Source organism: Sturnira hondurensis, unplaced genomic scaffold (assembly GCF_014824575.4).
Source record: "Sturnira hondurensis isolate 20B ecotype Veracruz unplaced genomic scaffold, ASM1482457v3 Scaffold0006713, whole genome shotgun sequence".
Lineage (NCBI taxonomy): Eukaryota > Metazoa > Chordata > Mammalia > Chiroptera > Phyllostomidae > Sturnira > Sturnira hondurensis.
The window spans coordinates 4,758,760-4,783,621 of NW_028079344.1; the positions used below are offsets into that span (position 1 = coordinate 4,758,760).

Below are 24,862 nucleotides of genomic sequence, written 5' to 3' on the forward strand. Positions count from 1 at the left end.
CAGAGCAGAGAGAGATTTGCCTGCTGACCAGTGCAATAAAGGCAAGGACTTCCTTGTGGCGAAAGTTGGGCAGCAGCCCCACTACAGAACGGGCTTTCCCAAGCTTGAGGTTCCTTAGCTGCAATGCAAACCCAGCTGTGTGTGGTATCCACCTGGGCCCAGCCCCACAGCACCTGTGGGACTTGGCAACAAAACAGATTGAGGTGAATATGAAGCTCATGCTGCCCACTGTGGTGTAATAAAGTAATACAATAAACCAATAAGGTGTGTTATATCTTCCACTATTGGTAGGAATGTAAACCGGTGTAGCATCTATAAGAAAAAGTATGGAGGTTCCTTGAAAAATTAAAAATAGAACTGCCATCTGATCTAGCAATTCCACTTTTGGATCTTCATCCAAAGCAAATGAAATCACTATCACAAGAAAAGATATGTGCACCCAAGTTCATGGAAGCGACCTAAGAATCCATTGATAGATACACCGATTAAGAATATGTGATACAGCCCTGGCTGGTGTAACTCAGTGTATTGAGCATGGGCTGTGAACCAAAGGGTCACGGGTTCAATTCCCAGTCAGGGCACATGCCTGGGTGCAGGCCAGGTCCCAGGTTGGGGCATGAGAGGGGCAGCCAATATGAGTTTCTCTCTTACATCGATGTTTTTCTACCTCTCAGTCTCCCTCCTTTCTCCTCTCTCTAAAAATAAATAAATTAAATCTTAAAATAAAGAAAGAACAAACACACAATGGAGTACTCTTCAGCCTTAAAAAAGAAGGAAATCCTGCCATTTGCAACAACATGGGTGGATCTTGAGGGCATTATGCTAAATTAAATAGACAGGAAAAGAAAAATACTCCATGATATCAGTTACAAAAATGTGCAAACTTCTAGTTATAAGATAAATAAGTCTTGGGGATGTAACATGGAGCATGGTGACTATAGTTAACAGTGTTTTACATATTTGGAAGTTGTTAAGAGAATAGATCTTAAAAGTTTTCATTGCAAGAAAAAATAGAACTATGTGAGATGACTAATGTTAACTAAGTTTACTGTGGTAATCATTTTGCAGTATATACATATATAAAATCATTATATTGTACACCTTGGACTAATACAATGTTACATGTCAATTATATCTCAATAAAAGCTGAGGAACAAGATTGAGACCTGCTTGCCTCTGACCCAGGAGCCTCTGTCTTCTGCCAGCATCCGTGAACCTGGGTCAAACTAACTTATTAGCTTGCAAGTTACATAACATCTCAGACCTTTCACAGTTCTTAATGATTTTGCTGTTCTAATTTTGAAATTTCTTCAAAAAGGAGAACTCAAAATCGAAAAAGCTTTAAGCCCCATAAAACCTCAATCCACTCTGAGTTTATAGACAATGCTTTTTTATATGTCTCTATTTCCAATAGAATGTTATTTTGATTTCCAATATTGGGAAATGTACTGACCTTTGTATTCTCCTCTGACGGCTCCTAACTGTCGTCTTCCCCTCATAGCTGGTACACAGCACAGGTCTGAACTGCAGCACTGGCACGTTGTTATCAGTGGCCAGGCACATCACAAGTAATTTGTTACTAATGATTAAAGTATCAAAGTTTATGAATCATATTTCTTAAAACAGATTTAAGTTGATTCAAGATGGTCTCTGAAACATATTTGTAAGGATGCATTCCTATATTTGTTAGGAGTCTTTCAACTTCAAATATGAAGAAGCCTAACTCCAATGCTTAGACAAGATAATTCATTCTTTTCACAGGACAGTATTCCTGGGTGTGGAGGGAGGGGGAAGTGGGTGTGGGTGTGTGGGGGTGGTCTCCATGGTTGTTTAATTCAGTGACTTCACAGCCACATCAAAGGCACAGGTCTTTCCCTGGTTAATGTGGCTCAGTTGGCTGTGTGCTGTTCTGCAAAGTGAGATGCCACCAGTGTGATTCCTGGTCAGGGCACAAGCCTGGGTTGCGAGTTCAGTCCCCAGTTGGATGCTGTGAGATGCAACTGATCAATGTTTCTATTCTCTCCCACAGCAATGTTTCTCTCTTTCTGCCTTTCTTCCCCTCTCTCTAAAAATAAAAATATATATAAAATTCTTAAGGCATAAGTCTTTTCATCCTTCCACTTTGTCATCTATCTCTCCTCAGAATGGCAGCAACTCCTACAAGCATTACACCCTTCAGAGGTAGAAAAGCAACTATCTCTTCCTTGGGTCTTTTTCGAAGAGCTAAGAACATTTTACCAGCTCTATCCTCCCAAAGATTTCCCTGCATGTCTTATTGATCAGAGTTTAGTTATATACCATTTCCAAAGCCACCTACTAACAAGGAAACTAGATTCTGAGTGATTGACATTAACAAATCAAAATGTCCTCCCCTCACCCCATCTCGATGCTTGGGCAAGCTTTACCTGAAGCACATGACTTCACAGAGCACTGTGAGTATGTAGACAAGACTCAGAGTTCTGTTAGCAGAGAATAACAATGCAATCTGATTCCAACCTCATTGTAATGAGTACTTTTCAAAACAGACAGTCCTCTCTTTGCATGGTTCCGATAAGCAGAAATTTCAATGACCACATTTTGGTTAAATGACACCATTTCCCCAGCCATTCAAATTTCCCTTACCATGGTATATTAACTATGAGTAATTGCATAAAGTACAAGCTTCAATCCACAGACTGAACTACATAAATACCAGCTGTGCTTCTTAATCAGTTATCACCATGTCTGTCACGAACATACAACTTTCACCAAAGTTGGGTGTATATGTCAAGACTAATGACATCATGCACAAGCCAAGAGAGTGTATTTGTTATTCACACAATTCAAGATCTCTGGGAAGAACAGAATGGACCTCCCAAGCCAGTTCTAAAGTGGCTTGAGAGCAGAGGGAAGGAGATTGGCTCGTGTGTTTACTGTGGTCCAGGGGTGGGCTAGAATGAGAGCTCCTGCACTAGGCAAGAAGAGGCCTGAATCTCCCAAAGGAGGCAGCACCTGGGCTTTCTTGTCATCCTGTCCACATGCGGGAGATGAGGGTAAGAGGGAGGGGTGAGGCTTAAAAGATGTCAGCACTCACATATTGAAACATGAAATCAGATTCTTTGTTATTATAACATCACTTCTTTCCAAGTCTGTTGGTGGCTGCTCACTGTGTATGTTATTCAGTTCCCACAGAGGCAGCAAAGAGTGCCACTGTGTTGCCTCCTCCATCTCCCAGTGCTCAATCCACATTTTACTTTATTATTATTTTTAATTAGTTGCCTATCATTTCAAACATTGTAATTTTTGTTAGGATCTATTTTTTAAATTTTTATCTTCACCCAAGGACATACTTATTTTAGAGAGAGGGGAAGAGAGGAAAAAAAGAGAGAGAAACATCAATCAGTTGCCTCCCATACACACTGGGACTGGGGACCAAACTTACAACCTAGGCATATGCCCTAAAAAGAAATTGAACTCGTGTCCTTTCGGTTTGCAAGACAATGCCCAACCATGTGAGCCATGCTGTCCAAGGCCCCACAAGACATTTTACAAATATGGATTGTCAAAAGAGGAAGCTGGCCAAGAGACGTGAAGTAAAACAGAGAAATAAAAGTGATAATGTTGGAAATAAAATTCTAATATACATAAATAGAGTTACAGGAGAAATTGCTGACTGAGGGATTGGTGACTCTGCTGCTTTTCAACAGATTTTAGACATTCAGACAGAGGGACTCAGTGAAGACCAGCTTATCAACACACAGGAGCAAAGCGGTTGTGATGAAAAGGACAGGACGGCCCTGAGGAAGTGATGCCAGCAGAAACTTAACATTGAATGAACTTTTGAAGATACTTCACAACACATTGAGAACACAAAGAATAAAATGTTGGAAGCTGAACCAAACTCAGAAGTATAACAGTTTACTACCGCATAGGAAAGATGTCCACTCTGGGTAAAAATTACATGACAAGAAGACAAGTACAGCTCAAGCTAGTCTTCATGTTTTCTACACAGGAAACATAAAGTGCTCTAATTCTCAATGTTTCTTTTTTAAATTTTTTATTTATTTATCTTTAGAGGGGAAGGGAAGGAGAGAAATATCAATGTAAGGTTGCCTCTCGTGAGTTTCCTGCTGGGAACTGACCTGCAACCCAGGCATGTGCCCTGACTGGGAATCGAACCACGAACGTGTGGTTCGCAGGCCTGCGCTCAATCCACTGAGCCACGCCAGCCAGGGCTTTAATTCTCTATGTATCTGATGCTTTCGGTTAATGTCTTAAATACTAGTTTTACTATATTTTTCATTTCTTATAACTCAACAGAGTGTTCTCAATGTTTTGACAAAAATCGTATAGGTCATAGGACAATCATTTTCCCATAGATTATGAGGACCATTTTGACTCTTTGGATTTGATTGTTTCTGTGGCCCCTCAATGCCACACGGAGTGAGGAATACCCATACTTATTTTACTTGACCATTGTGTGATACGTGACTCTTCTGATCCCTCCCTCTTCCCCCTTTCCCCATGACCCCATATCTTCAGATTTTTTTCTTGCTTTCTGGGAAGCCCCTCTTCCTTTGCCTATCTTGTTAGTATTGGTGATCCCTAGATTCTGTCCTTGACTCTTTATTTTTTGCTCTATACCTTCTTCCACTTCCGGCCTTTTGTAAAAGTTGCAGCTTCTCTGTCTTGGGTGGTGATGGTGGTATTAAGGTGATCGCGAAGAAAAGGGGCTTTGCAAAATGGCAGGAAGGAATTCAGAGGGAAAATAGTAAGACAATGGAATGTCACCTTTATTTTGCGACCCGGATTTAGGACAGAGCACTAATTCTTTTACAAATATTTGCTGAATTGCACTATGTATCTGGTATAGTTCTATATGCTGGAACACTAAATAGTGACAGATAGTTGGTGTAAAGTAGTGCATTGGATTTTAACTGTGCCCTCTGGAGGTACTACCTGAACCTCTGCCATTTAACCTGTGGGTTATCCCAATGGAAGAAATTAGAGAGCTGCTTTATGGACAAGATATTTTATGCTGGGCAAGAAGTCTTCAACTTCACAAGACAGCCTCACAAAATCTGAAAACATCCTACTGTGATTGTTTTTTGGAAAGCTAAGAATGTAAACTCTTACAAATGTAAATTTTCAAATTACTTCGTGGGCAATGCTAGATTTTTACAAATGAGGTTGGTAGACTAACATCCACGTATACTATGCTTACTGAACCCAGTTCTAAATAAAGCTGAAATTTGGTTAGTTATGTGATCATCATCACCAAATGTGCCAGCTCCTATCATATTTAGAACCCTGTGTTCTGAGGTAGGTGCCCAAGTTTACGCTGAGGAATTTGCTAAATAAATCCCTGGCAAGAAATCAGAGCAGTGATTTTCTGTATCCTTAAATCCTTTCAAATAGAAATGGCAAAACATACCCGAGTCCCTAAGTCCTAAAGTTTTGGAGTTTCTTACTACTGTTTGAGTTCTAACTCCTCACTCGCTTTCTTCCCAAAGGAGCATTCCATTTATTTATGCTTAAAGTTAAACGAAACAAAAACTTCCTAACTTGAATGGGACAGCAATCGGGAGTAAAAATAGCTGGTTTTTGTGGGTTTCTTGTGGGAAATGGAAGACCCATGATAGAAAAAGATGAAGTCTAACGCCCAGTCGCGAGCGCGCGGGGCTTCTTCCAGTGAGTGGGATCTGCGTGAGTGCGGATCTGGACAGGGGCCCCGAATTGGCCGAGTGAGACAGTGGAGGCTTGGCTTAGTGACTTGCGAGCGCGTCCCGGTAACATTGAGAGCTGCGACAATGATTTGGGAGAGATAACGTGAGAGGGTAACGGGTTTAAGGGAAGAGATGTCTAATAAACGGGCACGGTGTTTTAGGACTGCTCATTGAAAGGAGTGAAAAGGAAAAGAGGGGAAGGTGGGGGAGAACGGAGAAATAAAAGAGCCAGAAACAAAACAGAGGGAAGAGAGAGCTGGCAAGGTGAACACAGTGGAAGCCGAAGAGCAGCAGGCTACTAGAAATCAAAGTAGGTGAAGAGTGAAGCCCGCAGTCCAGCGGAGGGGCGCAGGGCGGGTGGTCCTCCCGTCGGCAGGGGGCGCGCATGCAATCGGCCTCAAATCCGGCGCGGCTCCCCCCACCTCCCGCCCCGCGCCTGCGCTTCCTGCCCCTCCTTGTCCGGGATGCTCCTGCCGCTGCTGCGGAGTAGCTGCTTCCCTTCCTCCTCTCCCGGCGGTGGTGGCGGCGGCGGCTTGGACGCGGGCGCTGGGAGGTCGCCAGCAGCGCAGCTGCAGCGCGAAGCCCGCGGGCCGCCGGGGCCGTTCGAGTGGGCAGACGCCGAGCCCGGGGTCGATCCCTGGCGCGCGGCGGGGGCCGAAGGGGCACCGGAGCCCGGGGCGCGCGTCCGGGGGGCGGGGGGCGGCGGGCGGCGGGCCGAGCGGGAGCCGTATGCGTGCATGGATCCGGGCGCCGCTCTGCAGAGACGGGCAGGGGGCGGCGGCGGCGGCCTGGTCGCGGGTTCCCCGGCGCTGTCGGGTGGCCAGGCCCGCCGGAGGAAGCAGCCCCCCAGGCCAGCCGACTTCAAGCTGCAGGTCATCATCATAGGCTCCCGCGGCGTGGGCAAGACCAGCCTGATGGAGCGCTTCACCGACGACACCTTCTGCGAGGCCTGCAAGTCCACCGTGGGTAAGGGAACCGGGGCTGGGCCCTCCTGCCGCCGGCACTGCCCTTCCCGGGTCCCCAGTGCCCCAGGGCTAGTGCCCTAGCTGAGCCGGCCTCGCTTATCATTGCGTTTCTGAGCTTTTCCCTCCCCAACTGTATGGCCCTTGGTGGCCTTACATTTGGTGGATGGACCTCTCGGTGATATCTAGGGGAGGGGGAAGAACCCCGTGGAAGCCCTCGATTCTATTCCCAAAACCAGAAGGAGAAATTTAGTGTAGTCTCTGCGCATATTTGCTCTTGGAACCTCCTCTCCCAGCACAAACCTCTCAGGCCCCTGGCGAGGTCCCGGTAGGAGCGGGTTATTGAACTCAGGAGTCTTACCGCGTCCCGCAAGGGCGGTCATGAGGTGGGGTGATACATTGGTCCCGTTCAGCGCTCGGGCACAGTGTGAGCATCTCTCCACGGAAACTCTCGACCCTTAACATTACTCACGCAAGGAAAAAGGTGGTGCGAGGGAGCAGCAGACAGGGGGTGTGGTGAAGTTGAAGCCGTGCCCCCAGCTAGGGGCCAAAGTGGGTCGTCTACAGCAAATTTTGGTGCCTTAGCTGTAGCTCGCGAGTGTTCTGTAAACCAGGGCTTATTCTCTAAATTTGAACTCACTTTTATGATATGCTGAAATAATGAAGTTTAAAATTTCCTGTAGAGAATATCATTAAGACTAAAACTACACTAAATTTCTTGCTTTAACTATAAGTTCGGGGCAGGGGGGTCTTCAGTTGTACTTGTCCATGACCTCAAGTAACCCAGGGATGGAGATAAGTCATCCTGTACACCCAGATGGGTGAAGTACAACAATGAGGTAAATACAGGAACACTCAAGTCAGGGAGTTTAATGTCCTCAGGACTTAAAATTGAAACTGCAGGGGGAATTTTTTAATGAAGTCAGAAGTAGAGGACTTGGTGTTGAGGTCTGTCTGGTGTGTGTAGGTAACAGTTGATTCTGTGGAAAACCCCTTAGCAGCCTTCACCGATGGGGAACCACGTAGATGAGGGGGCTCTTCAGAATAAAGGGCATTCACGGTTAGTGATAGGCAGTGATGGATTTCCCTAGAGGAGGTTCAAGAAACATCGCATAGTATTTAAATTTGAGATCCAGAGTTAAAAGTATTCTGTAGTCTTGTACATGTATGTAGTATTGTATGCAGTGGTAGTTTCAAGGAAGTACGATTTGGGGTGAAGTGGTTTTAATTGCCATGTAACAAAAAAGTACTACATTTAAAATGTCTTAATGGAAAATTAACTGTCAAATTTTGAATTGTCTTTTTGTTTAGTTTGTGAGAATTGGTTCCCCTTAATGCTTATTTTAGAATAGATCATTTTGGAAATACTTGTACTCTCTGTACCCTGTTTGTTTTTTAAATGTTGGCCTTGGGACCCTGATGTTAAAGTTCAGTAGCATAAGTTTACCTGTTTCAAATATCTAATGTTGGATCATATAAAGTACAGGGAGATAAACCATCAAATGAGAATTTATACTGGTACTTTAGTACCTGGCTTATATAAAATAGAGGTAAAAGCAATTCAGAATTATCAATCTTATGGCTCCATGTTTAAAGTATATAAAAATGAGGGATAATATAGTTGCACTGTGTGATGGAAAGAAATCAGCACAGGCACCAATGGGTGGGTAACAGGGCTGGGGTGGGTGGAGGTGAAACAGGAGGTGAGCAAAGGTATGCATTACAGTAAGGCAGAGGAGAGATGAGGAAGAGCCTTCTGAGCTGGGGCCACAATGGAGCAGCGCCCCCATATTCTGGGAAAGACTTAATAGGGGACATCAGGAGTGAATGCCCCAAGACCTTGACTGCCAGGCCGAGGAGTGTGGACCTTGTTCTGTAGCAAGTGGAGCTATAAAGCCTCAGAGTTTGACTTTGGCATGAAGACAGTGGAACTGATTGGGCAGGATTCCATAGGATATTTGAGAATGAGAAAGTACGAGGCAAGGAGACCAGGCAGTTTGTTTCTCATCCCCTAACAAACAAACAAGTACATACATGTACACATGCACATACCTCCCCCACCACCACGACAAGCTCCCTTGTGTGGTTGGATTCGGTCTTGCTCATTTTTGTTTCCTCTTTACATAGCCTATAGTACTTGACCTCATAAGTGTTTATTATGAGAAGTTCAGAGAAAGATGATAGTTTCTGGTCTGATCCAGAGTGTGAAGACACTTTGAGAAAGCTAATTAATCCCCCTTTAGGCTCTCTTGCTGAGTGCTTTCTCCTTCCACTTACCATATCACTTATTGAGCACTTATTGTATGTTGGGTGCTAACATAGCCACTGGGGACCCCTCAGTGGTGAAAAGGACGTAGTCTATCCAGATGTGGTGCAGAGTCCTGGGGAACGAGATGGTCCAGGTTGATAAGGGCAGCGGTAGAGATGCGTTCAGAATATTTGGGGAACGTAATGGAAGGCATTCCAACCAAAGGTAGGTTGAGGGCTGGTCAGGGAAGGTTTCCTCACCATTGGAATGCTGTAAAGATAAATTCATTCCTCAAGTTCCTTTAGAAAAATGCTATTTAAATATGGTGCTGGGTGTGGTGTGGAACTGTGTTTGCCTCACCTGAATGCCTGCTGTGTGAACTGTTAGCTCATAGGTACTTCTGAGGCCAGTCTGTCAAGTTTCATCTCCAGGCAGTATAGTCAGCTGCATATAAAGAAAGATTTTCTTCCTGGGTAGAACTTTTCCCTTACCCTGTCCAGACTTGCAGGTGTGTCTGCTAATGACAGCAGAGTCTGGGAAAGACCATGCACGTGGGGAAGAGCCTGCTCATGCGCAGACCAAGAGACCTCACTAAGTGATGGCCTGTGTAATTAAGAGACTAGAAGAGACTACCTCCAAAGTGCCTTTTAAAAGTGAATCAGACTCACCTGGACTTTTTGTACAAGATCATTGTAGAAATTCTAAGGCAGGAGTGTGAAACTTATTTTCTCTGGGGGCCATATCAGCCTCACAGTTGCCTTCAAAGGGCGGAAATAATTTTAGGACTGTATAAATGTAACTTCTCCTTAACTGTTAAGGAGTTGAAATTGCATTGGGCCCTTTGAAGGCAACCACAAGGCTGATATGGCCCCCAGTGAAAATGAGTTTGGCACCCCTGTCCTAAGGGATTTGAGGAAACCTATTTTAAGTGAGCAAAATGATGATTTTTTAAAAATTATTAAGTCAGAAGTTGATTTGGTTGAGCTTAAAAGACTATTTAATAGAAATTGTCTAAGTGGACTATTATACTCAAATAATACTTGGTGTCTTGTACTCATGAAATTGAATTACTTAGTTTGATATAGCTAACATAATTTAACAAGTTCTTCAAAAAGTACAGAAGCAGCTTTTTAAAGTTTGAGAAATGGGAAAAAACTAGTTGGCTGTAGAAATTCACAACTATCTAACATACCAAAGAACAGCCGTAAAATTATATATTGGTCCACCATTGTTTTATTTTACCTGTTAATTTTGTTTGTACTGAAATGGTTTTGTCAGACACACACCCCCCATCCCACCCCCTCCAGCAGCATTGCATTCCAGAAAATACACTAGAGTAAGACTGAGGAGCCTGAGTTCTTTATTTAGGCTTTGCCACTCACTAGGTTGTGACTTTGGATAAGTAATTTAGTTGTCTTACTTATAAGATAAAACATTCTATTAGTAGTAGCTACAGTTTGTTGAGCATTTACTATGTACCAGCAAAAGTATACTCTTTCTGATCCTTATAATGAGACTGAAAGTTATCCCCATTTTACAGGTGAAAAAGCAAAGGCTCAAAGATGTAAACAACTTAGCCACCATGACACAACTGGTCTGCAAGTGGTCAGGGGCAGGGCAACGATGAGGTCTATGTTCCTTAGCGTACTTTGAGGCTGCTTTGTGACGTTTCTGGTGCATCCAAATCGTGAAGCCCTTTCCTGCTTATCTAATTTGGTCCTACAGCCCTGTGAAGATAGTGGTATTATTGATCTTTGGTATCAATGAAATTGACTCTCTAACTGTGCCCCTATCATCACTTGTCTTCTAGTTATTAAAATAATGCTCTAAGAATTGGATTTCTTACCTAAATATTCAGTCACCTACATATCTTAAATCTTGTACCTGTGTATAAAAATTTTCCAAAATTTGACTTTTTATCTTTTAAAGATTTTATTTAATTTTAGAGAGGGTAAGGGATGGAGAAAGGGAGAGAAATATCAGTGTATGGTTGCCTCTCCTGCACCCCCTACTGGGGACCCGATTCACAACCCAGGCATGTGCCCTGACTGGGAATCAAACCGGCAACACTTTGGTTCTCAGGCTGGCACTCAGTCTACTGAGCCACACCAACCAGGGCCAAAATTTGACATTTTAAATAGAGAGAACATAGGATTAAGGCCATCAAAACCAGAATTATGGTTTTCCTGGGCCATAAATTTCCCCAAACTGCAGGAGGCTAACATAGGATTGCCAGTTATTTTATTATTCCAAGTAAGGACGTTTAAAAAATAAAAGCACTATTGCTAACTTTTCAAAAGAAATAGCCTTAAAGTGAAGTAGACCCTCCCCCAAATTAGGAAAGGCAATACTTGAATTAAAACGTTTTTTAAATTTAGTTTCGAGACCTTCCCCGCTCTTTGTTTTTCTCAGTTTGTAGCAGTATGTTCAACCTCATAGGTGACCCCTGACAGTAGCTGGTCTTAGAAAGTGATGGTGCTTTACTGAAGCCCTGGTTTCACTCAGTTACTGGCAGTAGTCCGTGTAGTCTCTGTGAGAATATCTTTCCTGAGTCCAGATTTGAGTTCAAGGTACAGGATGCCCATTCGTGGTCAACTGACTACATTTTTTCAGGACCAGCAGCTGAACTGGAAACAGAATTGAGGGGTCCAAGAAACAAGTGAATATAAATCCCTGGCTGAAATGGCTGGCTGCGAGTCTGTCCTTGAATGTTAGGTGACAAGATAGATGAATTGCACTTCACCTGGTCAACTTAAGCTAGAAGCAGTGGAATCACTGGTAAGGGACATTTATCACTCCTTCTATCCTGGAAACTTAGGTCAGAGATTTTTAGAAAACTCAGTGTGAACATCTACTGGATTCACATTCTAAACTGTTTTATTTTGCTCTTATGCATTTATGCATAGTCTTCCAAGCCATCGCTGATCTGCCTGAATGTTTCACTTGAAAGAATTAGGGAAAGTCGTCCAGAATTCCCACTGCAAAAGCCCAGCACCTCGGCCGCCAGTGTTTCACTTCCCTGCCAGAGTGAGGCAACACGATGACTCGGGGAGAGTGAGTGTGGCAGGGGCTGGTGCATCTTGGTTAACATCTAGCTTTTTATGCCAGCATGTGCTGTGCATCGTGCGATTAGGTTTATTTAGTGAACTTAACGTGCGCTGATAGGCTTGTGCAGAGTGTGCCTGGTTTTTGTGAAATAAAGTAGCTATCTTTCAAAGAAAGTATGGAAATGTAGTTGTGGTGGCATTGTTTAGGTGGAACAGAAATCTATTTAAAGACCTGGCTTAGGTGCGTTCAGCCTTTCTCTCACTGTTCTGCACTGGCACTGAAGAAGAAAGGTTCCATTATGCCTGATAGAGATCCAGATTCTGAGAGATTGCATCTCTCCCTCCAGCCTGTGGAGTCTGCCAGGAGCAGTCGGCTTGAGATCTTGGAACTGGCTTGAGAAGACAGAGTTGGTTCCTCTGAGAGGTGCAAATTATTCTTCAGCCTCGGGTGCCAGTTCATTGTGCTAATTATTTGTTTGAATTTGTGAAGAAGACATAGCTTTGTGCAGTAGTCAGCACAATACTTTGGAGAGGCTTTTCATACTAACGTTAGGTGCCGCTCTGCCCACCACTTACAGGGCATGCAGCTGAGGCCTGCTCACCTGGCTCGTCCTTTTCAGAAAGAGACGTGAGCCATGGAGGTAGACTGCTGTGCTTTTGTACTTCAGCAGAGGAAGAAATTGATTATTCTCCTTTCTCTCTTTGATTGCACATCTCTGACATTTGGAAAATATTTAGAAAACCAAAATAGACCAAAACTAGTGCCCTTAACTGAATGTGACTTTTTTAAAAATCCTTTTTCTTTAAAATTAGAAAACAGTAAGGCTTAACAGAACACCACCATATTCCATAGAGGACCTTTCCCACCAAATCTGACAGCCTCCACTGTTTGGGTTCTGGTGCCTACATAATGCCTTCTTAGTTTACAAAATAAAACAGCAACCTGTGTTTCCATCTTAGGCAAACTAATGATGGAAATAGCTGATAAACAAAACTCCCCTGGTTCTCCAGGCTTCACTTAATGCAGAAGCTTCAGGATCCTGCAAGTCAGGACTCGGGTGCAATTCATCTATCTTGTCACCTAACATTCAAGGACAGACTCGCAGCCAGCCATTTCAGCCAGGGATTTATATTCACTTGTTTCTTGGACCCCTCAATTCTATTTCCAGTTCAGCTGCTGGTCCTGAAAAAATGTAGTCAGGCTGCTTGTCACTGGGGAGCTCTGGCCTTCTTACGCTGTCTCCCCATCTTCAGTCCTGCTACCCAGCAGGACTCCGCTGTCTTGTTGACTGGTAAAGAATCACTCACCTGTCATCACGTTTTCTCTGAAAAGCACTCACCCCTCTCCTTGGCCATCGCTCTCTTTCCAGGAGCCCCTTCAGGTGATGGCATACTGTGGGGAGAGCGTGGGTTTCAGAGGTGGGCACAAAGCCCTGGGTTCAAGTCCCAGCTCTGCCACAGTGGTCAGTGTCTTTAGGCAAATGACGTAACTTCATTTTCCTTATTTATAAAAAGAAAAAAAAGTTAGGCTTACACTCTCTTCCCATCTCCTAGAATAAGTGGGGGTAGAATATCTTACGTATCTGGCCTAGAAAAGGAAGTTGAAAGTACCAGTTATGTTCCCTTCTAATTTATACTATAGGTGCAAAAACTCTGAAGTAACTGAAGTAGCCCTTTAGAGATAGATAGGAAATAAAGTGTAAACATGTAACCTGTGTAAAGTACAAAATCTATTTGACAGTCTCTGCATTTTTTTAATTTAACTCTTATGACCAAGAGGTCAAAATGACTGCTTTTTCAGATGAGGAAGCTGAGGGAGGCCGGCCCGTGGAGGAGCAGTCTGTCGAGCCAGTCAGCAGCCCTCACTTACTTCTATAGTTTCCCTGGAAATGCAGAATTATTTTTTTTCAACATGGAATATATGTTTATAGCCCTCTTCCAGCCATTCCCTTACTCATCAGATGAGGCTGAGCAGGGACACATAGGCAGGGCCACCTGGCCCAGGTTCACAGCTGTGCTCTAATGTCAGCCTGGTGACCTCGGGCAAGTAACTAACCTCCAACATGTTATTTCATCTGTAGAATGGGGACAATAAATACTATCTACCTTATAAAATTGTTAGGAGTATATACTACAGTGAGTTCATGTACCGTGAGTAAATATAAAGCCCTTAGACTAGTACCTGAAACATACTCAACACCATAAGAGTTCTTAATCTTTTTGCTACAAAGGGAATAAACCCCGTTCTGTGGAATTCTTTTATACATGTGTGGTTCGTGGAAATGAACTGTCCGCCTGTTTGATGGGTTCCCCAGGGGGACACACTCTGTTCCCCAAGCCTCTGCTTTGATCACCGCAGACCCTTCCCTGCCTGATGTGGTCTGTGGTTCCAGGCAAATGCAAGGCTTTCTCCTTGTGCTCCTGCCTGTGTCAGGGACCCGAGACGCAGGTGGTTTTCGTGCACCGAAGTGGAGTGTGTCCAACCTGGAGTGAAAGAGAGACAGGTCTTTTAAACTCAAGATAGACTTTGGTACACTCAGGCCTGATAAGCATTTTTTAGTGACGTGAAATCATTTCACTATTTTGATGGCACACACTTCTGAGAATGATCAGAATGTTTTATAGTTATAACTGTACTTAGTTTCTATTTCATTGAATACCCCTAACAGTGAAAGTAGGAAGAGCCAGGTAGTATTTAAGAATAGTTCTCAAGTTTGGTGCTTTCAGTACGGAAATTGACGGGTGGCCCTACTGACAGCCTGTTTCCACTGCTTTTTCCTTCCGTGGTGCCGTCCTGTGGGCACTGCTGCTGTACTCTGTGCTGGTAGGTGGTGTTTCGGCGGAAGACTGGCTTCGTGGTCAGGTGCCTTGTTTTCTAATGTTCAAATTTCCTTTATGTGACCCTGACACATTTCTTAATTTATTTTCTTACTCTCAACTCTGAAAATGTTAAATCTTCTCCCTTGGTAGAAATACTGTATTCCAAATTGGATGACACTGCATAAATATATATCCTGGGAAGAAAAGCTGTACAAAGTTCAGGTAGTTATTATAAACTGGCAGTAACAATTGTGAGTACTTTTTGAGTTGTGACTTACTTCAGAGTCTGAAATCCTTCAACTTCCTGAGAATGTTAAGTAAGAAAATCAGATCTTTGGTGGTGCTGTAGAGCAGAGAAGAAAAAGAGGGGAGATGTCTGTCAAGCTGTAAATCATAGGCATGAACCAAGATGTTTTTTATATATATATATATTTTAACGTTTGTTGGAAAGGAATGTGCAGAAAGAAGCCTCTTGATTTTTGCTATTTTCACTTTTGTAACTTCTGTGGCCCAGCAAAAAAGAAATATAGTAATGTTTTGGGAATGTTTTGCCTTAAGGGAGGGGAATTTACAAATCTTACCAGTACTAAATATGCAAATTCTTCATGCTATTGCTACGATTTATGAAAGATGGATACAAAGAAGATGACACATTGCAAAGTTAAGCTCTGTTCACTCATGGCTTGATTGTGGAGATTCTGGCTCGTTTGCAGAATATTTCACACTTTCCTTGTTTTCAGGCATCCGACTTCCATTATAACAACTTTTCATTGTGGGCAGTATTATAAATTTGAATATAGGTTCTGCCACTCAAGTAGTGTGTGCTGTGACCTTAATGCAGGTCACCTTGTCCTCCCTGCTCTGGCGTTTTTCTCTAAGATGAGGACAATAGCGCACACCTCACTGGGCTGCTGGATTCCTTGTCCTGGATGTCAGGCACAGCATGTTTGACAAATGTCCACTGTCGTTACTATTAAAGGTCATTAAAATAAAAAAGAAGACACAGTGCCTCAAATTAGTGTAGTGCACACCTATTGATACAGGGGCCATCCCCTGTGACCTGTGTCCTTTCTGATACAAAGATTTCTAGGAAGACTTCCACAACATTGGCTTGAAGAACAGTGAGCTCCCACAGCCCCAGCTGGTGTGGCTCGGTGGATTGAGTGCCAGCCTGCGAACCGAAGGGATGCAGGTTCTATTCCCAGTCAGGGCACATGCCTGGGTTGTGGGCTGGGTTCCGAGTAGAGGGCGTGTGAGAGATGACCACACATTGATGTCCCTCTCTATCTCCTTCCCTTCCCCTCTCTCTAAAAATAAATGAATAAAATCTTTTTTAAAAGGTAAGCTCCCGTAGTCAGAATAATTCACTCAGTGGACCACTTCCCACCTAAGTGACTCAGCAGACTGTTGCTGTAATTCCTGGCATGAGCATATGTAGGGAGAGGAGATGCCCGTGATAGGACTGCCCAGTGGTAGGAGTTGTAGAAGAAATGAAGTATTCCATCTCTGGGATGGTGTGTGTGCTGGGCAACCTTGCGTTTCACTGCTCCCATTCCACACTCTGCCCACCGGACACATTCAGAGCATCTGCCCTTTGTTTTTACTACCTAGGTGTTTTATTTGGGCTTTAACCAAAAAAAAAAAAAAAGTCCTGAATTTCCCTAATTTTTCTAAAAATACTAGCATTCCTCCTTACATACCCAGCATGTGATGGGAGGAGGGAGGGTTATTTAGCAGATTCATGGAGCCACTGGAGTGTGCCAGGCAGTGTCCTAAGCTTTTGGATGACTGTGTCCTCAAAGGGGACACCACCAACAAAGAAGGAACAGGGTGGTAAAGGGCTAGAAGAGAATTCCAGTCCAACTGGAAACACAGGTGAAGAATGAGGGTAAGGGGGCCACCATGAGGCTTCGGAGAGGACATCACTGAGGACTTACAGGGTATCTGAGCAGGTGAGGGGGCTTCTTTAAGGGAGGGCAGCAGAGAAAAGCATTTCTTTGCCAAGTACACGGGGTGTTTCGTTAAATAGGCCAGTTTGGCCAAGTTCCTTGAGGGCAGGGATTGTCCCAGTCAACTGATGGAGTAGTATGCCTGTCACTTCCTCTGTTGGTCAAGATACCTGTGGGAAACTGGGTTTTTAGCAAGTGCTGCAGATGGAAATGAAGTCGCCGCCCTTTTTGTCCCCTGTTCATAGACATAGGTCCCAGGCACTCCTCAGTGAGGAGGAGCTTCTCTGCTTTGTCCAAAACTGATCCGAGGACTTCCGCCAAGATGGAGGCGTAGGTGGAAACACTGCCTCTCCCACAACCAAGTTTGAATACAACAAAGGTTTGGAGAACAAAGACACAGCCAAAGAACAGAAAATTGAATTATACGGAAGTCCAAGAACAACGAACCGTTCAACCGGACCGGAAAGAGGGGCGGAGCCAGCAGCGGAGCAGGGTCGGGCAGGAAAGATCCCCCACCCAGGCATGCAGGCAGCCGGAGTAGCAGTGTGGACCCAGTGAGGGTGCGGGGCAGACTGACTGCAGTCAAACGTTCGCATGCAGATAAACCAGCACAGTGAGCAGTGAGACGGACCGCGCAGGCCCCAGCAGGCAAACCCAGTGGCAGAGGGCTGACCCCGGTTGCACATTCCCGCGCAGTGGGTCGGCACTCGCGGGCCCCAGTGATGGTGGCAGCTTCGGCGGCAGACAGGACTGCCATTGCTCCTCTTTGACCCTGCCCCCACATACAGTGTCACAACCCCGTGACTGAGTGGCCCAGCCCTGGTGAACACCAAGGGCTCTGCTCCTAATACGTAACAGGAATGAACAGCCCAAAATATGGCTCAAGAAGAACTCAAAGCCCCAAAGCCAATAACTCTAAGCGACCAGGAAATAGCGAACCTCTCAGATGCACAGTTCAAGACACTGGGGATCAGGATGTTCACAGAACTGGTTGATTTTAGCCACAAATTAGATTAAGATATGAAAGCTAAACTAATTGAAATGAAGGGAAATGCACATGAAACCAATAATGATCGAAAGGAAACTGGGACTCAAATCAAGGGAGTGGACGAGAAGGAAGAAAAAAAAATGACCAGTCAGAAAATTATGAAGTAACAAGAATTCTAAAAAAATGAGGAGAGGCTTAGGAACCTCCAGGACATCTTTAAACGTTCCAACATCCAAATTATAGGGGTACCAGAAGGAGGAAAGAAATAGCCACGAGTAGAAAACTTATTGGAACAAATAATAAAGGAGAATTTCCCCAATCTGGCAAAGGAAATAGACTTCCAGGAAATCCAGGAAGCTCAGAAAGTCCCAAAGAAGTTGGACCCAAGAAGGAACTCACCAAGGCACATCATAATTACATTAGCCAAGATTAAAATGAAGGAGAGACTCTTAGAAGCAGCAAGAGATAAGGGAACAGTTACCTACAAAGGAGTACCCACCCATCAGACTGCCTTACAGGCAAGAAGGAGCTGGAGGGAAGTATTCCAAGTCATGAAATCCAAAGACCTATATCCAAGATTGCTCTATCCAGCAAAGCTTTCATTTAGAATGGAAGGACAGATAAAGTGCTTCTCAGATAAGGTCAAGTTCAAGGAGTTCATCATCACCAAGCCCTCATTATATGAAATGTTAAAGGAACTTATCTAAGAAAAAAAAGATGAAAAATATGAACAGTGAAAGGATAGCAAACTCACAGTTACTAACAACCACACCTAAAACAAAAGCAAACCAAGAGGACAACTAGATCAGGAAGAACCATAGAAATGAAGATCATATGGAGGGTTAGCAACAGGGGAGTGGGAAGAGGAGAAGGGGGGAGAAGGCACAGAAAATAGCATAGATGGTAGGTAGAAAATAGATAGGGGGGAGGGCGAGAATAGTGGGGGAAATATAGACTCTAAAGAACTTGAGACGCGTGGTCATAAACTAAAGGGGGGGAATGGCAGGGGAGAGGGTGTGCAGGGTGGAGGGGAATGAAGGGGGGGAATAGAACAACTGTAATGGTATAATCAAAAAAATGTGAAAAGAAAAAAAAACTGATCCGAGTATTTAACGTTGTTAGCGACTTGTTACCTTTTATTAGGGATCGTTACAATGTCTGTGACATGCAAATATTTAAAACAGACATTAAGATATACTTTTGACCTGATGTAAGAAGGTTTTTAAGAATGTTTAGTTGTATGCTTTGATACGAGGATGTGCTTCTAAGCCGTGAACTGGGTAAGTTTCCAGGCATTAGAAGGCACCTAGTGTCTGTTAGACGGAAGGGGTATTTCATTTAAGAGAGAGGACTGTTTTAATGAGCTGTTGTTTCCTTTTATGGAGTTTTGGATTTAACATCTGGATATTTTCATTTTGTTGTTATTTAACCTTTTAATCTACTTGCTAAAACTAGACAGCCTTCATTTTGGCTAAACCGATTATTAATCCTGTTCACTGTCATCTTTACTTTGTTTTCTTATTAAAATCAGTAATGTATTTGTAAAACATGGTGATAATTATACAACTTATTACTTGATTTTGAATAATGGTACTGTTTTCTTGTATTTTACTTACTTAACTTTGTGGTTACAAAATAGACCTAGTGTAGGACTGCTAAAGTTGGATAAGTTATTTCAGTTGGTTGAGAAAGAGTGTCTGACATGTTCATTCTCAGCAATTCTTAGCAGGAAAAACAAAAATTATTTGCGCTGGGAGTTTGTTTCAAAGGATTCTTTTTTCCCAAAATGTATTTTATTGATTATGCTGTTACAGTTGTCCCATTTCCCCCCTTCACTCCCCTCCACCCTGCACACCCTCTCCACCCACATTCCTTATTTAGTTCATGTCCTTGTGTCATAAGTTCTTTAGCTTCTACATTTCCCATACTATTCTTGCCCTCCCCTTGTCTATTTTCTACCTACTGTCGATGCTACTTATTCTCTATACCTTCTCCCCCCATCTCCTCCTCCCACTCCCCTCTTGCTAACCCTCCATGTGATCTTCATTTCTTTGGTTCCACTCCTGATCTAGCTGTCCTCTTGGTTTGCTTTTGTTTTAGGTGTGGTTGTTAATAACTGTGAGTTTGCTATCCTTTCACTGTTCATATTTTTCATCTTCTTTTTCTTAGATAAGTCCCTTTAGCATTTCATATAATAAGGGCTTGGTGATGATGAACTCCTTGAACTTGATCTTATCTGAGAAGCACTTTATCTGTCCTTCCAATCTAAATGAAAGCGTTGCTGGATAGAGCAATCTTGGATATAGGTCCTTATCTTTCATGACTTGGAATGCTTCTCTCCAGCCCCTTCTTGCCTTTTAGATCTCTTGAGAAATCAGCTGACAGTCTGATGGGAACTCCTTTGTAGATGACTGTCTCTTTATCTCTTGCTGCTTCTAGAATTCTCTCCTTCATTTTAATCTTGGGTAATGTGATTATGATGTGACCTTGGTGTGTTCCTATTTGGATTCAACTTCTTTGGGACTGTCTGAGCTTCCTGGATTTCCTGGAAGTCTATTACCTTTGCCAGATGGGGGAAGTTCTCCTTTATTATTTGTTCAAATAAGTTTTCCACTTGTTGCTCTTCCTCTTCCTCTTCTGGTACCCCTATAATTTGGATGTTGGAACGTTTAAAGATGTCCTGGAGGTTCCTAGCCTCCTCATTTTTTTGAATTCTCATTTCTTCATTCTTTTCTGTTTGGTCATTTTTTTCTTCCTTCTGGTCCACTCCATTGATTTGAGTCCCATTTTCCTTCCCATCACTATTGGTTTCCTGTGCATTTCCCTTCATTTCACGTAGTTTAGCCTTCATATGTTCCTCTAATTTGTGACTAAAATCAACCAGTTCTGTGAGCACACTGATCACCAGTGTTTTGAACTGTGCGTCTGATAGATTAGCTATCTCTTGGTCACTTAGAAGTATTGGCTCTGGGGCTTTCAGCTGTTTTTCTGCTTGATCCATGATGTTTTGGTCTGGTTGCACCTGTTACACATGAGTCAAAGCCTTAGGTGTTCACCAGGGCAGGGCAACCCAGGTCACTGGGTTGTGATGCTGTATGTGGGGGCGGGGTCAGAGAGGGAAAAAAATGGTGCTTTGCTCCACCGTCTGTTGCACCTCAGCGTTTTCCGCTGCTTCCCCCAAGCAAACTGGGCCTTTCTGGTGCTGATTCCTGTGTGGGTGGGCTTGTGTGTGTTCTAGGACCCTGTGGGTCTCTCCAGGGACTTTCCTGTGAGGGTGGGAGTCTCTCCCTGCACCTCACCCACAAGTGTTTTCACTCAGTGTTTTGAGGCTTTATTTCCTGGCGCTAGGACCCTGGGTTGTGAGATCTCTCACTCCCCAGTTACCTGCACACGAATGTGAGACCACTGCACAGTCAGCAAGCCACTTTGCACACGGTGCCCCGCTTCTCAATTGCTCCCTCGCTGGGTCTGTCCGTTTCCACCCCACGCCCGAGGTCTGCCAGCTGCCACCTGGGTGCCCAGGGTCTGTGAGGTGCCTCCATGTGCACCCTTTGCCGTCTTGCCCGCCCACTGTCACTGCTTCCTGTGCCACTACCCCTCTCTGCTCGGCTGCCCGGCTGCGCCCCACTTACCAGGCTGGATGAATGTGTCTATTTTAGCTCCTTGGTTGTTGGACTTCCACACAGTTTCATTTTCTTTCAGTTTGGATTGTTACTTTGTTTCTGAATTGTTGTTGTCCTTATTTTGGTTGTTTGAGGAGGCACAGTGTGTCTACCTATGCCTCCATCTTGGCCGGAAGTCCTCAAAGGCTTCTTTCCGTTGATTTGAAGCAGAGCTCCAGTATCACCTGCCAGTTCTTTGCAGTAAAGCAGCAGCCTGTGTGATAAACGTTTTACAAAAGTTGCAGGTCCCTTAACTAAAACTTAAAAAATAAAACTGGAAACACAAGTAAAATAGAATAGTCATAACAAAAATATGGATTTGACTTGTAAATTGCCCTAAGAGTAACGTACTGAGTTCCCAACTTGGAGCTAATGTAAGGAGGACAGTATTTGGTCAGTAAGCTGTGCCTTGTTAAAATCAGGACAGAGCACATGTGTCTGGGCTGCTTTTTGTGCCTTGTCAGTGTCTCTTTAAGCTCTATCCTCCCCTGGTGCTGAGCCATTAAGGCGCTCTGAGGATATTGGTGGTGCACAAACGTTCTTCCTGATTCAAGGCTGTTTTAATATCATTTGACTCCCAGAAAGCAAATTTGTTCCAGAACTGAAAGTGAAATTGAATTAACTAGGTTTCACTTTGTGACATTTTAAATTATATCTGATGTAAGAGATTAAGAATTGAAATGTAATACAGTATGCTCTAGCTTTGTTTTCTTGTGACATTTTATATTCAGGCAACTTCTCTGTGTTGTCCAGGTGAAGGCTACCACCTCACCTCCACCCAGGGTTGTAAACATGTCCTTTGGTGGTGCACTGGTGTCTACAGTGTGTTACTAATTATAAAAACAGTCATATGCCTTTCCCTTCACCATCTTCTGACTCTGAAGTGCTGCATCAGTTCCCTGAGATGAGCGCCTGGGAGTGGGGTCCCTGGTCTCTGTGGCCACTCGGCACCCACTGGCAGACGCCTTCCCCCTGCTTGTTGGAAGCCAGGCAGCATGGGGGCCCTGGATCCTCTGAAGCAGTCAGGAAGTGGTTCCAGTAGAGAATGTTTCTAGTTCTCAAATTCAGCCAGCATCCCTTTGGTTTGTTTGTTTGTTTGTTTGTTTTAGTTTTGAAAATTGTGTAAAAAAATACTGCCTGAAATATTTAACTTTTCTGTAACTGAGAAGTGTGTAAGGGAACGTACACAAATGAAAATTTGGTTTAAAAATCATCTGAAGTTTTAAAGGCTGAATTTGAAAGGGACAGTGATATGTGATGGTTTGCTTGTTGGTACTAAAATAAATAAAAGTTGGGTGTGTTAACTTTTATGTATAGATTCTAAAAAAATAATTCCTCTTCCACGCTATTGACAACACAATAAAGAAGTCATGCTTATGTGTTAACTAAATTTTGTGCGAATGCTAAAACAGTTAATACAATTTCTAAATTTAGACTGAGGCTGTTTGAAATCAAGGTTGTTTCCAGTGTCCTACAAAACAGTTTTTTCCAAGATAACATTCTCTTAAAGCCATTTATATACTAATGTAATTAGTAAATGTAATCTTATGGTTTTTAAGCTAAACTTATGGTAGTAATAAACTATGTTATAATTAAAAATAATTTTTAAGTTGTGTTATAAATAGTAAATGCTACATAAATAGTTCAGGGTAGAATGTAACACAGATTGACTTACGGTTGTATGGTGAAGTTTGGAATGACTGGGTGGCTACAGGTACTGGCACACTTTTGCTTTTCCCTTTTGAGATTTAGTGATATGGGGGGGGTGTTTGTTTTGTTTTTTCCAGTTTGTTTTGCTGATGATCAAATTATTTTTATTGATTTGAGAGAAACATTGATTTGTTGACCCATTTATGTATGCTCTCATTGGTCGATTCTCGTCTGTGCCCTGACCAGGGACCAAAACCACAGCCTTGGCCTATTAGGACGATGCTCTAACCCACTGAGTTACCGGGCCAAGGCCCAGATAATGATATTAAAATGTACAAATGGGATGATTTTTTGACAGATTCGGTCTTTATTGTTTTTGCTTCATCTTCATTTGTTTTATTTGCAGGTGTTGACTTTAAAATCAAAACTGTAGAGCTAAGAGGCAAGAAAATCAGACTGCAGATCTGGTGAGTGGAGAACCTGTACCCAGTAACTGCCATGTGTGTTCAGCCGTCCATATGCTTGTCTGATACAATTAACCACGTGAGCTGGTTGGCCTCTCCTGCTTTTCCTCTCCTTTGCCCATCTTTAAATAGAGTGAACGGTGAGAGAGAATTGAGAAAAGTCTACGTATTTCATACCCCATATGTGCACGGGGAGTTGTGCAGAGAAGAACATTAACGGTAGTGAACTTGGAGACTTTATGCCTCTGTTTTCAAATCATTTGACAAAACTGTCACCAAAATGATGGCTGAAGTGCTTGTCTTTCTGTTTTTAAAGTTATTTTGTTTGATTGTATTCAAAGAAAATCCAGTATGTTTTTAACAGATTTGCACAGTTTAAAGCCAAATCACCCCCGGGTATTTCGGGGGCTGTCCTTGGTGGCACATCGTGAATATCACTGTGGGGGACACACACACATACTTCCTTTGGCTCTATTGCTGATGCCCCGTGAATAAGCACCCACTAATGTCCACTGGAAATGAATCCACAGCCACTTTCTCACATTAATAATCACCTGAGGAACCAAACCGGCTGTGTTACAACTGTGTCCAGCCCCGAGAGCTCTCTGCTGGCTCTCAGCAGCCCACGGGGGGTCTTAGGGAATCAACCCAGTGGAGAAGATATCAGGTCTGGTGGAGGTTTAAAAGTAACTGCTGAGGTGTTCCGAGAATGCCCTTTTGTTTTTAACAACACAGCTGCCGTGTACTCAGCTTACTAACTCCTCTCGGCAGGTCAATCTCAGCTCTGAGTGTTTGTCCACCGTGTGTGTGTTTGCTTTCATCTGCGTTAATCGCTGCCTCATCTGTGGCATCATCGGTCACCTAATGCTTGAGTGTTAGTGCCATGCCTTCATTCTCCATCCGTGTCCCTGTCTGGGGCACAGCCGCAGCCGAACCAGCATTGCTTGCCCACCGGCGGTGTCTGAGGTAATGTCTTTATTCGTCATCTGTGACTGTGTAACCTACTTTTAGAATTCTTTTGGCTATTGTTGTTTTTGTTTTGTTTTTGCTTTTAATATTTTTGTTTTAACTTGATTATGAAATATTAACAATCTTGCCTACATAACTGATACCAGAAATAATGCATATTTATTACCACATTTGCCCATGGTTGGAAAGGTAGCAAACTGTTTCTTGTATTGCTGCCCATTTTTTGAACTCTGGAAATGGCAACAAAGTATCTTCACTTGAGCTGCTGTTTTCAGTTTTATAAGCTCTTTAAGGTAAAGACCTTAAAAGTATTAATCTTTAAAAGTATTCATAGTGTGGTCGACCTGTATACACAGTACCTGTGGGTGAGATGCTTTTTGATGGTGGCTGCCTCACAA

General features: G+C 43.4%; 1 protein-coding gene across 1 annotated transcript in view; it reads left to right on the forward strand.

Moving 5' to 3' along the window:
- The first annotated feature begins 6,155 nt into the window (after window positions 1–6,155).
- RAB12 (RAB12, member RAS oncogene family) overlaps window positions 6,156–24,862 on the forward strand; it is a 29,408-nt gene continuing 10,701 nt past the window's right edge. Inside the window, exons 1-2 of the mRNA XM_037050342.1 lie at window positions 6,156–6,671; window positions 23,438–23,498. Of these exons, the coding sequence (XP_036906237.1) occupies window positions 6,170–6,671; window positions 23,438–23,498 (563 nt within the window). The 5' untranslated portion in view covers window positions 6,156–6,169. The remainder of the gene's footprint in view (window positions 6,672–23,437; window positions 23,499–24,862) is intronic.